This window comes from Larus michahellis, chromosome 6 (genome assembly GCF_964199755.1).
Source record: "Larus michahellis chromosome 6, bLarMic1.1, whole genome shotgun sequence".
Taxonomy (NCBI): Eukaryota; Metazoa; Chordata; class Aves; order Charadriiformes; family Laridae; genus Larus; species Larus michahellis.
Window position 1 is genome coordinate 39195588 of NC_133901.1, and position 20713 is coordinate 39216300.

Below are 20713 nucleotides of genomic sequence, written 5' to 3' on the forward strand. Positions count from 1 at the left end.
ACAGGTTGTTTCAGTACTGGAATCGTTATAATAAATAATAGAACACAGATTACACTGACTAATTTGTTAATCATAATTCAGGTAATAAAATATCCACTGCATCCTGTTCAAAGCAGCATTTATTAAAGATAGTATCAAGATAAGTCAATGCATAATGAAGCTTTCCCTCCTACAAATATGTAAACAAGTTGACAGCAAGTTATTATTACAATATAAAAATTAAAGCTTGCATTGCATTTTTTTTTAAAGCTACTAACTTCAGTCTCAATGTAGACAGTCTCTGGTCTGTAGCATTTAAAAACATGAGTTCTTGAAAAATGTTGAAGTATTGCTTTTGCACATACATATTTTTGTAGAAAAATACTTAAAAATACCAATTTCCCATTAATAAATGCAACACCAAAAATAAAATGCATCTTTTGTCATGAACAGTGTGTTAAACGCATCTAGCGTTTACTCCACCATTCTGTTTAACCAAATTATCTTATGTTCCTTTTAAAATTCATTGTAGTTTGCAAAAAGTATCTTGGATAATATTCATTTACTTTCACATAGCAAAGCAATTAGCATTAAGTAGCTAATATTGGCAATTACCTTGTAATCAGAGTCTGGCCTAAATTTATTTGCAACCAAGGCCATCAAGTTAATCCTCATCTCAAACTGTGCATTTTAACACATACAGCAGGCTCTTGCTGAGAAATCCGAGTCACTTCAAATATATTTTGGAAAGGCTTGAAACCTTCATATGATTTAACAAGAAATACATTTTCTCTTTTAAAGTACCTTTAACCTCTGTGTAAGGTTTTCTTTAATTATATTATCAGTCCTGTTGGTCGTGGTCAGTCAATTCTCCGGAGACATTTTGTTCATAAGATCATATAATTTGATATGAACTACATTTAACACTCCAAAACCAAAGAGAATATTAAGTTAAATTTTGATTTTTGTTTAACATTTTTCCAAGAAGTTTACTGGCAAGAGCTAGACAGATTGCTTTTGCAGTTGCTAAGGCAGATATGTTTGAAAACTCCCTGTACACAAAGTTTAAAAGATTGTGTAGTGTTTCAAAACCAAACTAAACTAAATCCAAGCAGCAGAGAGAAATACGTATCATTGGGATGAAAGCTAATCATGCCATTGTGCCCTGCCCAGCATCAGCTGACAATGAACAGCAAGGAAAAAAAATAATTAAGATAACACAGTGAACCAGTTTCAGGATGAATTAATTCAGAGAGCAAAATCAAGCTGTCAAGAAAAGAATTTTACGGTAGGATATTAGACTGAAAAAACCAGTTGGGAAAACACTGGAAGTTTTACCACTTAAGAGAGTATCTGAGAAAAAACAAGTACATTTATATGCAAACAGTCATGAATAGGAATAATACTGCCAGCTTTCCTAGCTCTACGCATAGCTCAGAAAAAGGAGAGTTTATTTAGCCTTTGTCACTACTTAATTAGCAAGTTATGTCTGCCAGAAATTACAGCCTCAAGTACATAACGACACGTAGAGCAACTTACTGACCACAAGCGTGGCAGAGCCGAAACTACTCGAATGATCTCTAGCCCTGGAAATGTGAAAAGAACACAACCCCAAAACAGGATCTACATGAACCTGTAACAGGAACTGTGATTCTGAAAGAAGGGCTTACCCTGCTCCTTCCTGCAGGATTATGATTTGTAGATAGATGACAATTTTATTGACATGGTTGCCCGTAGAACAAACACGATGAGTTAGAGCAAGAGGTGGCAGCAAGTGCTCAAGGAGGATGCTCAACTGGAGTGTAAGAGAGATTCCACCCAAGGCCCAGCTTAGTCAAATCTTCAAAGAGGGACAAGATGCAAATACAAAAGCCTCAGTTTCCTCTAATGTCTTACATACCTAAACACACAGACAGCCTTTCCCTACTTTCAGGGAAACAGATGAGAAGCACAAACATTGCTGGGGCGCAAATGATGAACCGTAACCTGGGGGGCTGCCTTTCTGATCACTGCCTCCCCCACAAACAACAGCTCCCTATAAGAGCTGGATCACAACTTGCAGTTTTGGTTAGAGGATGGGATTTTTGCACTTTACTCATTGGAAGAGAGCAGCCTTCCTGTCTTCTGGTACTGCGTCTTTGAGTACAGTAACATGGTCCTTGACCTTTTAATCCCATATGGACTATTACAACTTTTTACTAAAGCATTTAACTTCCTCGGAGAAGCTAAAAGCACTGCGTCATCAGTATTGTTACATTTGACCAAGGCTTTGCACTTGGCTTACAAAGGCCTGCAACAGCAAGCGAGTAACGCAATGCCAATACAGACCAGCTGCATTTTTATGCATACAATTCAAACCCTGGCCCAAAGCCTACAGAAGACTACTTCAAGTGCCAGGATATATTAACAGGCCATTAAATGCCTACCAGTAGTGAACCCGCTATAGCTGTAACATAAGGAAAAAGGACTGCAGCAGGCCCAAGCTTTAAGAATATGTTTAAAAGCGCTGCAGTAGATTTGCAGATGACTGTCATACCTGGGGGAAGGTCTAAGGACTGGAATCCGAGATCCAAGGATAAGAGGGATCACATGCCATTTTCACTTCAAGGAAAGTAAGGCCATCTCTCCCCGTGCCAAGTAATAAAATACTATCTACAAAAAGTGGGTGTTTTCTCCCTGAATCCACAGTAGAAACACAGTCACACAGAAAACGAAAATCATCCTAATTCTCAGAATTGCAGAAAATAGAACCAAAGGGGACCTCAAAAAGTCATTTTGACAAGTCCCTGCCTTAAATGACATTCCAAAATTAATCTCTGTGCAAACAGTTATGCCACAGGACTCCAACTTAATAAAAAGGCTGACTAAATCAGCTAGACTTATAGAAAAAAACTATTCGCATGTAAATATTTTAGTAATAACTTTAGCAATAAAAGAAAGTACTACACAGCCAATTTTAGAATTCACATGTGATATGAAATATACACACATACATGTTCTAATATATATATATATTCACTCTTAAAGCAATGCAGAGCAAAACCAAACCAGGGCCTGAATAAATCTATCGTACATGCCTTCACATTAGCATGACTTTAATACACAGCTGATGGGCTGATCAGATCCCTGAGGTCTATCACTGGAATTGCTACAAGTTTTGCTTACCACAGTTTTAACCAAACTGACTTAAATCATGTTACATCTCTCCAGGTGAAGGATGAAGACAGACAAACAAAACAGCAACAAAAAAAAAACCCACAAAACAAGAAAAACCCACACAGACAAAAAACCCACACAGCCTTGTAATACATAGAAAGGCACCTGATAATATTGTTAATTGTTAGTAGCAATTATCTACAGCATCCTAAGTGTGCTTAAGCAATCAAGATAAATTTTAAAAAGACCATGAAATACAAGAATTGCTGGCATTCAAAGTCTAACCTACTTAAGAAGTTACTAAAATGAATGTGCAGCTGTAAATCAGTAAGAGTGTGCAAAACTACAGTTTTGCATAAAGTGCTAAATGTACCCCCAGTTTGCACCTATTAATATTACAATATAAGTTTGTTAAGCTTGGCAGTATGATGCAAGAATATGATCTTAAGGATATCTACCACGTCTTTCCTTTTCCTTCCCCACCATCATCTACTGTCCTTTACACTGTACATTTTTAAATTACACAAAGGCTTTTTCAGGAATTGTAGTTCAGCAAAATATTTCAAGTATACCTATCTTTCCATGTAAACTTAGGGACACCATGGATTTGATTTTCACAAGTTCCAAACGCTTACAACTTCTGCTAATTCAATCAGAGTTGTAATTATTCTGGTCTGTTCAGTACCTCTGGAAAAAGGCTGTTTCCTATTACTCATTTAACTCCCATTTAAGGAGTGCTGAAATTCATACTATAACTTGTCCAGATTTAAGTCTAAACAATAAGCAATTATAGAAAAGCAAAGTAATACTTTACCAACCATTTAGGTTCATAAAACCAAGTCCTACCATATCTATTCATACATACTTATTATATGAATCATACACAGATCTTTACGACGCACTGAATTCAAGTTATTATAATACAGCAGTTTGTCTTGCAGGCATTGTGCAATACACTTAGAAGTATACAGCGGTTCTCTTCTTTACTCTGTATTTCAGTGATCCATACCGTATCTGAGGGGAGGAAAAAAAAAATTTAACTTAACAAAGAGTTGTTATCACTTCAGGCAAAAATATTATGTACTTTGTCACTAATCCAATCTAGTAAGTATCTTTAAATGTGCTTTGGACACTCTACAGATTCAGTAAGAGAATCTACCTACAACTGAACGAGATACAAACTGTATCTCATTCAACAGAATTGGACAAGAAGGGCAAGTCTCAAAAGTTTTCCCAAAAACTTTTGTGAGATTCCATATTTATCCTGAAGTATCTTTAAATGTTGTGACACATACAGATATAAAATACATTGAACCCTATGTAGAATCTTCACTTTGTGGGTTACAAGTCAAAGGTGGCCATATGTCTATGGGAACTAAATAATTCTGAATCTTCTTTAATCCATTAAACTGCAGATGTTTAAGTGTGCACAACCAAGACATGCAAATGCAGATGACAATACCACTATCTACACCCCTCTCAAAGTAAGCAGTTGCTGGAATTTGGGCTCAGTGGTGTCAAAATTAGTATTACAAGCACAGAGTCTATTTAATCTCCTCCTCCCTTTTTCCTTGCTTAGTTTGATTTACGTATTGCCCTTAAAAACTCTAAAGTACAAAAGCTCCAAGCTTAGCTGTTATTATCACATACTTCCTTCCCCATTTAGCATTCCACAACCCAGTTATTGTTGATAACCCCTCTAAGATTAAGAAAAAAAAATTCTGCATTATTCAAAATCTCAAGGTACATTGTTAAAAACAAACTCAATAGTTAAGATTATACTTGCCTCTTTACGACCTTTAATACTTTTTACAGATTTCATGCTCTGAGTTCTTCGAAGGCCTCTCTGAGCAAACATTTCATCCTCCGAATGTGTCCCCTCCACCTCTTCATCTGTTTTATCATCTCCAGGATTTTTTTCCAGGGGAGTTTTGTAACCTTTAAAAACAATTTTATAAAAATGTTTAATAAGAAGCATCTGTAACTTTTAGATGTCAAAGAAAGCCACGAGTTTCATCTTTAACGCACATCTCTCATTCTTTTAAATGATATGGTCAGTCTGCCAGCTGTTTCAAAACAGCAAAAAATCTACACTACCAGGAGCTTGTTACGTATAATCATGCCTTTTTTAAGTAATGAGCCATTTCATTCCACAGATATGTAATGCAGTGGTCCCTTAATTGCCAAAAGTTAAACCACCAATCTGCTACCATCTTCTGCTTTACACTGAACTGTAACAACCTCAGCGGTTACCTTGAGGAGTACTGGAGATTTTTGGCCATGATCCCCATGGGAGGGGGGTTGGACTAGGTAATCTTTAAAGGTCCCTTCCAACACAAGCCATTCTATGATTTATTGGACCTTTCTTGATACTTGCATACCACTCTGCATATTTAATACCAAAGTTCCTTTCGGATAGATACAATATCAAAGTACTCTCAAGGGTTGTTTACATCCAGCAAAAACAGGACCAAGACTACCAGAGTTTCTCACTAGAGGGCGCAAACTGCTTAAAAAACACATGATGAAGAGATCCTTAGGGTCCAAAAGCCCTGAATCCCCGTCATAGAGGTATCAAACACCCCCGAAATGTCATCCGGTTCTTCCCCCCTGCCAAGCTCTCCTCTTTTTGAAAAGGCCATTGCAGAACGTACAAGCCATAGTACTTGGAGACACCTTTTAGACTCCAAACCCAACTTTATTCATGTTCAATGTACATTTCATCTTAAACCAATATTTTATTTAGGCTTGATTAGATTAATTTCTTTTGGTCATTTCATTTTTTTCATGAAATTAGAATCACATTAACCTACTCTACAGCTCCTTAAGGCAGACTTGCCTCATTTTGCCATTCTAGAGGCAACATGTCTCTGCCTTCAATAGTTTCAATTCATCATTTTCATTATGGAAAATTTCAATCACATCTGTTACTCATATAGCTTCTGACTAGGAATGTTTGCAATGACACCAATACTTTCTTATCTCTATTTGTAACACTTCTGATGAATCAAAATCACATTTGCCTCTTTCACAGCAAGCATACTGGCAGCTCAGCATCCTGTTATCGATGGCCTTCTACAGCTAGGTCTTTTCAACTGATTTGCATGGGAGCTCACAGCTTCGATCACAAAAAGATAATATTCCGTTAAGTGCAATGAAATATTGCTACACAGTATTCCTAAGTCTACTTGTGGTCCGTGGTTTGTTCTCATTTTAAATCGCTAATGCTGAAGAAGCTTCAAAAAAAAAAAAACTAGAAGTGTATACTACATTTGGGTCCAGGAATAGAAACAATTAAGTTATACTAGCTCTAAGAAAGCATTTTGACTTGTGAGATTGAATCTTACTATCAGTGGTTATTTACACAGTATAATCTGTATCTGACTAATAAAAAAAAAAAAAAGGAATTTTGAGCATTTGCAAGCTATTTCAGATAAATAACTAATGCTCTGTTACAGAGGAATAGCCCCTGAACAACAGCTGCAGTGACATCATCCCTAATGCAACTCTCGAATTCATGGGCTTTCTCTCTGGCCAGTACCCCCATCTTTACACTGACCTGCACAGGATACCTTCTGGGCTCAATTAGCAATTCAGCTTAGCACCATTCAGGTGGCCATTTATTCCTCAGAAACACCATGGGCTACCATGTGATTCCTGGAATTCCTTGTGTTCCACAAGCACCCCCCCTCCTTGAAATGCATGGATGAGAACAAGTGACAGGCTTAGGCGAAAAGAAAAAAGAAATAGACTAGAGCTATTTCATTTGTGGGAAATATCAACTGCTTAACATCGTAGCCTCACCATTTTAAAAGGTGCAATTGACAGCCTTCCACTGAAACCTTCCTTCAAGGTTCCACTGAAACCTTCCTTCATAGGCTCAAGAGCAAAGTGATGATGATGATATGTAACATGATAATAAAATAATAAAACTGGGTGTTGATATGCATCAATCCATTATGATAACTTAATGCCTTCATTATTCCTATCATCACAAGCAATTTTATATTTTGAACTATCATTACGGACCTACTGAACTAATTTCCATTCATTTTCTCTTCCTATTTATTGAGTTTCCATAAATTTTCACGTTTAAACTTTTTGTGCATTTGTCACAGAAACACCACTTAATCACGTATTTTTTTACTTCCAATTAAGCTTTGTTTTGGCAAGGAATTCTCGTTGCTAATTGGCAAAGATAGCAGTAATGAATACAGTATGACTACACCGTTAGTGGCTGTAAGAAGAAAGTTCAGGGAGCATTTCTTAACTGTTGTAATATATCTTACTCAAGTCAACTCTGTTCAAGTTCACTGGAATTCTTTAAGGCCTTTTTCATTTCTAAATGGGATAAATGTATTCCCGCTTTCCCACTTCAGCCTTCGGTGAATTGTTCTTTTAGCTCAAAAAAACAGAAGACAGATACTTACCTGAAGATTCACTTGCAGAGGCTCTGGTTTTCTTTTTTGCTTCTGGTAATGTCTGATAGGGCCCCTGTCCTACTGGCTCATCTCCTTGTATAGTAGTCAAATCATGCATACTGAAACTTCTCAATTTCTCAGTTATCGCACCTTGACTCTGAAATAAACAACAACAGTATCTTTAAAACAAAGCAGAGGTTTGACTTTGCTGTTCAAGTTGGGTTAAGATGTTTAAGCCCATGCTTTCTTGTTGCACTACAAAATTCATTGAACATAAGCATGCGGCAGACTTACATTTGCTTTAAGTATTGCTTTTACCCAAGCTTAACTCTATATTGCTCCTAGACAAAAGAGAAGTTACAGATAAACTGGCAATTTCATTACAAATGTCTCATTTCACTCCTTTAATCTGAGCAAATAAAGGCTTTTTGGGTGAGGGAAGTGTTTCAAAAAAAAAAAAGCCATGAGAAGTGCTCAAGTCACTTCAAACATTATACTTCTCTAGCAGTGCTAGGTAGCGTGACAGCAGCTTTAACACTTGCGTTTTAAAAAGTTTGGTTGAAGACAAATGAAGATTTCTGTTCTTTTATATTTTTACCCTCTACAGATTTGAATATGCAGAAGAAAAAGAAAAGTGTTAAAAATACACTCTGTAACATTAACTCAAGTAACCAAGAAACAAACTGGCAGCACTACAAAAGCTCTAGTTGACAGAAACTTGAAACCAAACAAAGCAAAGAGGTCCTGCCTGGACTACAGGCCAGCAGGTTCTCTTACTAACGTAGGTTTACTGACATAATACCAACCCAAAATATAATGCTATATATAAGAATAGTTGATCATATTTGAACATTAGTATTCCATCTCTTTACATCTTTTCTATATAGGACAAACAGAAAATTCCCCTTTGGGAAGAAGGGTTGTCAAGCAGCTCCTTCATCTTACACCAGATGATCTTATTACTAAAGCACTGAAGCTTAATTTATTGTATAAGCAACTAAAAGGACAAGCACATTACTCAATGTCATGTTAAAATAACATTTAATTCTTCCCTCTCTGGCATATGAGGCAAAAAATAACCATTTCAGAGGAAGGCTGACAAGCCTGTGCATGAATCCCAGTTTGAGCAAGGATTCAAGATTTTGTTTCATTCTCACAAACAAAGCTCTTAAGTAAAATTCCTCATTTCAGCATTATGTTAGCAAGCAGTAGCAGAAATCCGGGTACAATTCCACACACCTTCCTCTGCAACAGTACCAGCGTAAGGCAGTTCTTGTACCAGTGGCTGCAGCCATTTGTTCCCACTCTCGTGGCAACAACTGTTTGCAGATGGCAGACCAGCACACTACATTATTCCATGTTAAAAATAGCCACGTAAAGTGAAGAGACAGAGTGATACTCCTTAAGCTTGCATGGCCACCAAAGGCAGAGGGGGGGAAGTGGCTGAAACCTAATACTCATTTTCTAATTGCTTAGTCAGTAGTATAGTATATAAAGCTAAGACAGTGTGCTACACAAGCAAGAAAAAACGATTTTAATTTTTACACCACCATTTGTACATTGACACTAAATAATAATAAAGAAAGGGCTTCCTACGAGAGAAGTAGAAGCCTTTCCTTTTCTAGCTCTTCCTACATACATGTAGGATGACTGACAGTTCTCAAGAACACAACTACAGCTTGCCTTTGAATTAAAATGCACTACTGACACTGTACAGCCTGTGTATGAACTACTGTAGAAATTCTGAACTTAAATTTATTCCCTTAAATGGCTTATTTAACGCAGGTCTGTCCTGCTTTAAGGCAGGAATCCTGCCCTTCCACTACTCCAGTTCTTGCTTTGAAAAGCATTTGCACAGTAAACCAAATCAGGAACCAGCTATGCCTGAGAACTAACAGTCAGCTGTTAGGGCACTAGGGAAGGGAACTGAGATGGGACTGCTTCTTTTGACAAGTAACAGCTTACAGCATCTGCTAGAACACATACGACTGTTGATCGGTCTACATCCTCTACTTGAAGAGATGCAAATGGACTCAGGTATCAATCACTGAATGAACACCGATGAATGCATAAAATGGACCCAGTTGGTTCTCAGCACAATCCATATAAATTCAGCACAACTCCAACTCACTAAGTATGGACAGAACCTACTATAAAATACTGACAGAAGTTGGATTTCCCCAGAAACAAAAGTACAGAGCCACACTTGCATAACAGTTGCACAGCAAGTTCATTCATCATGTGATGTACTATGAAAAGACATTTGGAAATTGTACAAGATCATGGAATTAAGATTATAAAAACTAGCATGCTAAGAAGTCGTCACATCACAAGCTTGTACTTCCTATTCCACTGTAGATATCAAGGACCAGATCCAAGCTGGAAATGTTCAACCTTATTTTTCAGCGCTGCTTTTGGATACAGAATTTTGTTTTTCAAAGGGGGGAAAAAAGTCAAAATATGTGAATATGTGCCATAAAATAACATTGTGCCCTTAACCAGACTGCTCACCCGATGAGGCTAGAGCTCCTGTGGAGCACTGCCTCATTCAGCGAGCACATAACGGATTCATACAATGGGCCCTTCATTCCAAAAGTACTTGCCAAGATGGAAAGTTTCACTCAAGTTACACACAGCAAACATTAAGAAATTTAAAAAAGGATACATATACAAATAAGAGATACAGCACATGTGCTCGAGAGTCACAGCAGGAACAGGGGCTGCACAACCACTGCTGTACTGCACAGTCAGACATTATCCTAATCCTATGCAGGTACTGCCTACCATCCCCCCCAGCTCTCCTCCTGCCTGAATGCAGTCTCCATCCCACCCCTGGGAAGATCCAGTCTAGCTAAATCAGGATTGATATCTACTTCACACCACTGCATAGACTAATTGAAGAACAATTTTCAAGGCATTTTGTGTGGGTGTGGTTTTTTTGTAATCAACAAAAGTTTTGTAACTAAAAAACCTCCACATACTACTGTGTTCATACAACACTTAAGATTTAGCAAGATTCTTCCACTCCCCATGCTCAAAAGAAGCAGATAATTGCTTTCTCCTGAAACAAAGCATTCCACGAGGGTCTGGATTACTACCAGCTCAGAATGAAAGTCTGGCTGAAAAATATTAAATACCCTCTACTGCAGGAAATGTGACATTACGTACCCTCTACTGCAGGAACTGTGACAGTAACATTCACATTTAGAATATTAATGCATTAAGAGCTTATATATCTTGCTTGAAAGTTCAGAGAGTTACTAGCCACAGCTTGAAAGCAAGATGTTTGCCCACAAAACAGAAGGCAGAGCAATCCAATTTGCAGGTGGAGCTGAAGGGGGATCTCCTGCTTCCACACTCACACCATGGGTACGGCAGCAGCTATCACCTCTCCCCAGCCACACACTCAGCCCCGAGATGCTCCTCACAAGAAGATGGCAGAGCAGTTGCCACACCTGCACTGGTGTCCCATTATTTCAACAGTTCCTGTCAGTAAAGAAGAAATACAGTGGGCTGCATCCAGCCCAGAGCCAGCCAACTAAACTACACCACAAAAGATTGAGACACAAACATTTATAATTACAATGCAGGCAAAAAAGCAGAGAAAAACTTCAGTGCTCAAATTTCTATGTAAATGAACACTGAAGAGAGATGAACTGTGAAGTTTCTGTTGTCTTACACAAAATGAAAGTCTTGAAGAATAAGTCTGCTTATTTATTCAACAGTATTTCCTAAAATATATTGAACGCCTTTCAGAGGCCACATTCATTACCAGTGACCAACCTGAAGCACTAATTTAAGATGTAATGGGTTTCTAAATCTAGCTCTTGATAAATATAGCCTACTTAAGGGACTCCTTTTGAGAATACTCAGACTCTACTAAGCTATTAGTATGCCGCCTCATCAGCTGACCCTCATATATGAAATGCCCTTCTCTATTTTGTTATTGGGTATGTATTTTTATAGTCTATATACTTCACCCAGAGAAGTTGCTGTAAACTGACACCACACAGTATGTCTGCCTCAGGGACTCTTTTTTTTGTTGTTGTTTAAATTGTCCTCAGTGGTCAGGATCACTGAACAAAGCTGCTTGCCTTCATTGGACAAGTTCTCAATGGACCATGTGTCCACAGAGCTGCTGGGAGCTTTGTGGCTGCAGAGCTGCAGTGTGCAGCACCCACATTCCCAGCTGTTCTCTCCCTGATCCGATCTGGGCTGACAGGGAATGACTTCTGTTCCCTCTCAACCTGGAGAGGGACTGCTGTCCCGTGAGTGACCTCTGCAGCATGCCAGGCGGTCCCAGCAGGGAGGAGGGATGAAAGGAATATTGCTGGTGAGCTGAGCTGCCCACAGTGACACTGGCTGCTCACCACAGCTGGCTCCTTCCTCTGCCATGCCCTGAGCGGGAAGAAGGGGAAGTCTGAGGCAAGGCCATTAGAAAGATATTCAACCAGCAAAGAGGCAGCAGATTCAGGATAACTAAGAGACATGCAGAAACACAGCCCTCAAAAGGTATTATTATTAAATTTTTTTCCACCAAATAATACTTTACAAGTGAACAATACTTGTGTGACCTCAAAGAAGGACAGTGCATTTCACAGCTTATATAGCAGCCATCCCACACGTGGCGATAGAGAAATGAATGTTTGCTAGCAGCTTGAGAAGTGAAAATTTATGTGTTGGTCAAAAGTGGAATGTTCAGGTAACTGGCGTCTCAGAACTGGGAAGCAGGTGCATCAAAATGCAAGGTATATCGGTGGAACTTAGTGTTGCAGACGTAATTTCCACAAATTCATATACTATTGAGATGAAAGAGCTCCATCAACTTTCCTATCATTAAAGACATCTTGTTGCTGACTCTCTTATACTACAAATAAAATCTTTTATTAGTAAACTATAAAAGCCTAGGCCATATTTCATCTCTAAGTTTCCTGAAATCAGCATTTTACAAAGATTTGTTTTCTTAAATTAACATGACAGTAACACAATTTAACTTTCTAATGTATGCTATTTAGCGGGTTCTGAAACACTAAATTTTATTCGAATTGTGTCTAACTAGTACCAGCTAAAGATACCAGTATAGGAATGTAAGCTATAAGCCATGACTCCTGCCAATTACATTTTAACTTCACTACAGCAGAGCATGTTTAAATCTATGGCAAGTTTTGGTAGACTGACCTGGCTGGCTGCTCCAGCCTCCCCTACACAGCCAACTGGCCTTTTAATACGAATCCCATATTCCTTTGACAACTCTTGGAGAAAACTGCTCTTTCCCACACTTCATCTTGAAAATATTCCAGAGAATTTCCAAGCAATTTTACCACCCTCCTAAAGTCAGCATAAGCAGACATCGTAGTGTCTTTTGCTTGGACATTTCAGTGAACAGAAGCTTTCTTTGGACCTCCTCTTGCATTAAAAAAAAAAAAAAAAAAAGAGTGATGAAAGTGTGTCTCCTTCCCATCAAAACTGATCCCACTAATAGGATTCCATTCCTGAAATCCTATAGTGTGCTCCACCAGCTCATACTGAAGGGATAATCTTTTCACCTGCTGGAGGCAGCAGTCAACTCTTGAAAAACAGGGAACAAAAATCAAGAACATATGCATTGTCTCCATTTGCTCGCATGGAGCGGCCACACTCAGCTTTTTGGAATGACAAACTTAAGAGAGGTTTAACATGCCAAAACAAAGATTTTTTTTTCAGTGAGTCTCCTCTTTCATACTGTTTAAAAATCATGTCTATTTTAGGTCTTTGGTGTTGTGATGGTTGTTTTGCCCAAGCATCTCATCTGCACTGAACTAATTCTGTACAAATATTCATGAGCATGTTTAACAAGTTTTAACAAATAGAGCAGGCATCTTGCCAGTCACAGCTGAATAGCAATGAAATCTAAACACAGACATTTAGGAAAAAGTTATTTGTTACTTCAGAAGAAAGTAGGAGGAGGTATTTGTGTATGTCGTTGGGGTTTTTTGGTTTTGGTTTTGTTTGGCTTACCTTTTTTTTTTTTTAAACACAGTATTTCTGTAACACCATAAAGATTAACAAGGAAATATTCAACCTTAGCCAGACAAACAGACATAAGAAAAACACATAGCGCGTAAGTACTATTACAGGTGCACACTGCGACAAATTATGATTTGCTGTTTGGCAAAGAATATGCATTTTAGCATTTAGCATAGTTCTGAAACTTTTTCCCAGTGGAGTACTTTGAGGTTTTGTTTGTTGGGTTTGTTTCTTTTAAATGACCTGTCTTCCCTCTGGATACTTTCATCCCTTTAGAGGCGTACTCTATTTCATGCCTCAAGGCAGTACTAAGAATCTGAATAACAAAAAAAAAAAAAGGAACCAGTGATCAAACTGAATCACATTCTCAGTATTTTAGGCTTATTATGTTCATATTTTAAAACAAAAAGTTTTGTTGTGTTTTTTTTTTTTTTTACTACCACCTGCATATATCTTTAAAATGAGAGAAAATGAACACACAAGAGATGCATAACTATTTTTCCAAACCTTTTTGAGATAGCATTTGAAAATGTAGTTTTTCAAAGTGTGTTTGATTTATAAAGAAGTTCACATACAAGCACAGAAATTCAAGTTAAACGCTAGCTGTATCTACTTAACTTTGACAGACAGGGGTCTCTACATTGCTTTCCGTTATCTACTAACAGTGTTCAGGTTTTCAGTCCTGTTACTATGAACAAAGCAGTTTCATTTATTCCCAGGAAGTTAATCCTGATCACCTTAAAACTATCATTTAACTAGGACATACACACCTTTCGTGTGTGTGTGCGTGCGCGTGTGTGTTTTGGTTTAAATGACTATTAGGTAGGATACACATTGCCTGAAGTAACCCTCCCACATTTTCTACTCCTAATTTGAAATCCAGTATGTCAGAATAAGCATGGCTGCTCCTTCAAAAAAAAAAAAAAACCAAGAGAGAGTGATGAAAATGTGTCTCTTTCCCATCAAAACTGATCCCACTAATAGGATTCCACAGAATCCTGGTGGGCCAAAAGTTGCTTAGAATCTTACTTATAAGCTTGTATTTTGTTTTCCTAAACCTAGAACCCTCTGAAATTCAACTGAAGGTCATGAGTTTTGTAGGCAAGTGTTGTGGTTTGGGCTGGACTGGCCACTGAAATGAACAACAGGTGTTCTCCCCCCTCCAGACAATTTGGGAACAACTACAGGTTACTTCATGATTTAATGGAACTTACATGACAAAGCAAGAGTATGCTAAACAGCGATATGCAAGCTTATGCTTAGTGTATTAATTTAATAATTCAATCAACAAGTTGCAAACAAGTTAATTGTGTCAAAATAACTTTTATCTGTGGTAGTAATCTTTCATGCCTTACTTCATATGTGGAGTTACCTCAAGTTGATTGGAGAAAAACAGCAGAAAAGCCAGAAATCCTTTAAATAGTTTGTTTACCAACAAGAAAGCAAAACAGAGACAGAAAAGAAACAATGGTCATCTTTACCAAAAGCCTGCATAGAAAACTGCACAGTGTGTCTTTTGAATTACTGTAAACTGATCCCCATCATCCAAGAAATAACTACACACCATCTTAAACAAACATAGTATAAGGAGGAGTAGAGGGCTGCAACCCATGCATTTGCGGAATTAATCTTTTTGTTTAGGAATGGCAAATCCTCAGTACTATTACACCATTCTATACGAAGGACAAAAACACTTAGTGCAAGCAGAAAGTTACCTTTACAGCTGCTGTCACTGCAGCAGTTGCTGCCAAATTCAACCCTTGCCTTCCAAAATTCACCATGGTCTCATAGCCTCTTTCTTTGGCTTGTACGATGTACTCATCAATCTCCTAAAAGCAAAGCATACTTAAGTTTTAGAGGGCTGTACATAAGAGAGTCATGTTACCCCACAGTATTATTTTTCCATCAATAAAGGAAGGCAGAAGAAATCTTCAAGAAAACATTTAATGGGACAGTTACACTTGCCTTTGTATACTGATGTTTCATTCACTTATACTCTCTCTTTTAGAAAAGGATTATGTCTGGTCAAACAAGAAGATAAAATACATCACTTTTGTCCAGCTCAGAAACATTGCAGCTACATACCAAGTTCCTTACAGGGAGTAAGCTTAACTTGTCAGACAAAAGTTGTTCAAGAAATAACACGCTTAAGATGAAATCAGAGAGTTCCTTAAGAAGGTAGAATCATCTCACAAAGAACTTCCAAAGACAGAGCTTTGACATAGGTAAGTACCAAGGACAATACAGTCATGACATTTATCCCGAGCTGTGGTAAATGTCTGGAGTTGGAGATAAAGGCTTCAAGGTAGTTCACAACAGCTAGCAGACTACGGGGAGAAATCCCTTTGGCTTATGAAGTTGCAAACTGTTTATAGTTCAACTTTCAGAAGGTCAGGATGACCTTACTGTTCATATCAGTGGCAATCATGTCAGCACTGACCTTTATGAATGCTATTTTCCATACTGTGAGGTTTTTCAGTGATAGTCTTCACACGTTTGCTAACGGCTCTTTCCACACATCCAAACAGAATATTGGAAGAGAGCTAAGCAGATCTGTGGCCCTGTCATACTTTGGCTAAAGCAAAATATCCTTTAGCTATTTTCTGTTTGTGTATTTTCTGCTGCAGCCTGGTCTTCTCTTAAACCTCAGAAGGATGTCTCTCCTCTTATCCTGTCAGTTTACACACCAGAGAAGTTGATGTCATTCATCCTCAGAACTTTTATTACTAGGTCACGTTAGGAAAAAATGGAACATGAAAAGCTGTTGCCAAAACTGCATTCATGCTTCTGCAAAGGGAGTACTGCACGTGTTCTTCCAGTAGAAAGTCAAACTGCATCACTTCCACTTAACTGGGCTCCCCAAAGTGCACTAAGTAGATTAGAGAACACCAAGCTATATCATGTCAAGAGAAAAGAGTACATTGTCTGCTTGTGCAAGTTAAACAGAAGCATATATATGCGCAGTCATACACACTTGCCTCTGCTAGTCCAAGTTCATGCTGCCTGGCAAACCAGTAACACACTGATCTGCTTTTATTGTGTATCTAGCAACAGTTAGTATTTCAGCATACAGTATTTCCATATTAGGCATTAAAAATATGAGAAGTTATTTCTTACCCGTTCTTTAGAAGAAAGAAGCGGGTGGAGAAATTTTCTGTAGATTAAACTCGCCCCTCTAGTGTATGGGGAAAGGAGCCAAATAACAAAAGCTATCTTCAGTTCATAGTACAGTGGGAACCTACAGACAAGTTAAAGATTGCATGATATCAACAACTGCAATAAGAAAATGCACAGTAATTAATCATCATGAAGAGATCTCTTCAAAAAACACAATTACATATTAGCATATAGGATTCTTCATATACAAGAAGTTATATTACACAAAAATTAAACAAATTATAGACCTATGGATTGGATTTTTTTAATTAATTAAAAATTACCGTAGTGTCATTTAAGAAAGAGAAACAATATACTTGCTTTGCATTATACATTCCTGCACAGAGAAACTATAGTCCTTCCTACAGGATCTTTTAAGAGTTCCATTCTCCTATTCAGTTGCTACAGCAAAAGTGGAAGCTTTATAGTCCCTAATTCGAGTGCCAGTGTATGGCAAGCCTGAAAACAGATGTTATTCTTCACATACATGGAGATCTTTTCCTGAAAAAAAAAAGGGCCAGCAACAAGCACAACTTCTTTAAACAATTTAAATAATTATAAATCGAACATCAGAAACACATACAAGTTTCATCCAGAGTTCTTAAAAAGAGCTTCTTACCAAGAGACTGTTAGGTCAGTTATTGTTTCAGTAACTGTATAAAGAGCAAACACAATCCAATACATCATCCAGCGAACCTGAAAATTAAAACATCATCTTCAGTAAGAATTGTGATTTCATCTTTCACAGAATACACCAGACACTGTACAGTCAGTTCAGAGCTGTCAAATCAAGACATTCAACAATTATCTCAATCTGCATCAACTGGGTTTCAAGCTAAATTACATGAAGGTCCTAAGGGTTTTCCGTTAATAAATCGAACTGGTGGCAGCTGCAACAAGCTAAGTGAAATGGCTGGGTGACCACAGTCACAACCTCACCTCAGCTGGCTTCACAGATTTGATTCTGCCTCTAGAAAGCTTTAGTGATAAGAAAAAAGACACTGCAAAAAGTCAGTAGATCATCATAAGTATGAAATGCAATACCCACTGTAGCACTAAAGGATATTTCACTCTTCTACACTCATCCATATGTTTGTAACACACACACACAACAGTCAGCATTAGTAAGTCAGGTAGCCTGTGCTTTCATTTCACAATATACATTATTCAGCTATACTTTGCAGTTAAGAGTTCTACATGTGTTCTACATATGTGTTAGTATTAACACTGGGGCAGGGCAGGAAAAAAGCATTTTCATAGAAATATAATTCTATTCACTGCCAAGAAACACAAGGTTCCTGTTAATAAAAGAGCTCACGTGTAAGCATCTTCATATTTCAGGGCATTATATCTATACACTTTTTTTTCTTTTAAGATTTACACTATACATCATTGTTTTGAAATCAGACAATGCTCTTAAAGTACAAGTTTTAGTTCTGTTTTCTAATAGTTTACCTTGAACACCTGTTAAGATTTGGTTGTCTAAACTGATTACATCTTTCAAAATAAATAATATAAAATTAGTTGCAGGTGTTTGTCTTCTCTAAAATACATTGTATTTGGCCACTGACATTTCCAAAATAGGTCAGTGCAAACCACCACTGGTTATACATACTGAACACCCACAGGTTCTTTAAATTCCAACACTATCATTGCTAGAAAAAACCAAAACAGTTGAAAAAAAAGAAAAGAGAAGAAAAGCATCACCTGCAACCAGATGCAGGAACCTCACTTAACTTGCAATATATAGACTACTAACTCTTCTGGTATACCCACAAAGCATTAAATACCACATTTGTTAGACATTAGTTCAAGTCCTAAATTCATGGTACCCTCTTTCAAATGGAGGAATATATATACGTTCCCACAGAGGACATGCCTCAGATTTAGTCTTCACTTTTAAAGCAATCCTTTTTTGAATTGGACTTAAATAAGTAATTTATTTATTATAAATAAATACTACAACCAATTTGAGTAACAACTCAAAACCTAATGCTACACTGTGGCCTATTTCATAGCTGTGCATTATGCTTTAAAACCACTTCCTCTGTCACAACTTGAGACCCATTTATCTTAAATGCTTTTCTGCATTTCACTTTGAAAAGAAACTCAGTCATGTGATGACATTCTTCACTTCAATCTCTCAGAGGATTTAGATATTTCAGGCTTGAATAAGCTAAGACAAACCTACACAACAGCTGAAGTCATCTCTGACAAGCCATGTGACATTCAGGCTGGTGACCCTTCCATGAACCAGAGTCATCACCTGAATAAAAATAAAGTTAACATCCACCCTTGCCCCATCAACCTAAGCATGACGCAATGCAATTTTTAAGACGCTATGCAAGACTGAATTTCTTTCCAATATATTTTATCCGAGCTATTCACTCTTTAGTCAACATCTATTTCTCCAATCAGTAAAAGTGGAGTTTCTCTTGGGCTGCTAGGACGGTAAGAAACACTCTGCAGAAGAGCACATGAGATCTGCCAGGAGTCCTGCTGAAGTCTGGGCAAAGATCCTCAAAAACACAAGTCAAATCATATTCTAGTACAACTAATGCATTAGCTACCAAAGTATCCTGGACAAATGAACCCGAGTGACTTACAGTGGTTTTCATACCAGAAAAAAAAATATATCCAGGAAAAACAGAAGGTCATATTTGACACTGCACAGAAGACTATCACCTACTTAACTCTTAAAGATGAAGTTAGAGAAGCTTTGATTGAGTTTTCCTTTTTATGTTAAAAGGGTGATTACAGATTTGTTTTGTCGAGTTTTTTTTTTTTCCTACAAGCGTTAAGCTCATCTTTGTCGGCTTTGGCTGAAACACATCCTTTCAAGTCAGGATTTTGAAGCCAGGATTTGAGAAGACTGGTCATTCAGACTTCTAAACTATGTTTCAGATGCTTATCACAAGCACTTTGGTGTAACAGTGAGAAAAACCTCCTCAAAGGTCTTAGTCAACTCCATTAAATGAGAGTAATTACAAGAAGAAATAAATCTCCTCAAAGGCACAGATCCTAATTTCTATAACTAAAGTCCATAAGTGTCTTAAACCACCAAAACCAGCAGCAACATTTTTTTTTCCCAGAAATAATCTTTGAACAATTTGCTGCATCATGACCCACACAGCAAGTCAGTATGTCTGTACTTTGTTTTTTTTATTGGTGGAAGCAGTGGCTAAGTTAAAAATTTCACTGTTATAAAGCTCTTGCAATCCAGCAAACAAACACAGATGGCTCCTGAGCCCTGGAAAGGAAGTTGCACTTGGGCCATAACATGACTGGCAGCAGAGCTGTGCCATCTGGAAGGCCGCAGTTAAACCTACACCCTCCCTATGGAAGAAGATGACCCAGCCACGGATTGTCTCTAAGATCTATCTGGACACTCAACCCAACCAGCAATGGAGTGGTAATTCACTGATGAATCAATGTCATTCCCTGCCCATGAAAAAGTCACTGTGATGGGTCTCGTTCATTTCAACCCCATGAACATTTTGTATCCAACTACAAGTTCAGGGACTGCTCAAAGGCAGTGAAAGGTGACTGAAAAGCAGCATTTTCACACAAAATGAAAATACACAGTTGGAAAAATATGGTTCCAGGCCCTACTAAATGTCTTGTGTAAATGACAGGCATCTCTAAAAAAGGATGCCCAAGAAAGACAGGTTAAGTCATAGCTAACTGGACAATTGAGATAAGAGTCAGAATCTCAGCATTGTACAAACATTACTCTTCTTTTTCTAGAAAACATATTGCAAGAGGCAATAGTAACCTCTTAAAGTGATTTTTTTGTATTAGAGTTTGAAACTGCTACCCTCTACTTAGCCTGTGTATCCCTTTTGAGGGAGCAGGGAGGGAAAGCGGATTATAAATTCTTTGCATTATACACTTTCCTGAGAGGGTAAAGTAAGCATGAGACAGAGGAAATTCTCCTTTTTTTGATGATTTTTTTCCTCCAAGAAGCTTAGCTCTGGCAGGCACTAGCTCTATGT

At 37.7% G+C, this 20713-nt stretch overlaps 1 protein-coding gene across 2 annotated transcripts in view; it reads right to left on the reverse strand.

Moving 5' to 3' along the window:
• Positions 1 to 101: 101 nt before the first annotated feature.
• Positions 102 to 20713, reverse strand: part of REEP3 (receptor accessory protein 3) — a 42770-nt gene continuing 22158 nt past the window's right edge. For both annotated transcript variants that reach the window (XM_074590671.1, XM_074590672.1), the window contains exons 3-8: positions 17338 to 17414; positions 16680 to 16800; positions 15278 to 15391; positions 7566 to 7713; positions 4922 to 5073; positions 102 to 4149 (exon numbers count right to left, since the gene is read on the reverse strand). In XM_074590671.1, the coding sequence (XP_074446772.1) occupies positions 4093 to 4149; positions 4922 to 5073; positions 7566 to 7713; positions 15278 to 15391; positions 16680 to 16800; positions 17338 to 17414 (669 nt within the window). In that variant the 3' untranslated portion in view covers positions 102 to 4092. The remainder of the gene's footprint in view (positions 4150 to 4921; positions 5074 to 7565; positions 7714 to 15277; positions 15392 to 16679; positions 16801 to 17337; positions 17415 to 20713) is intronic.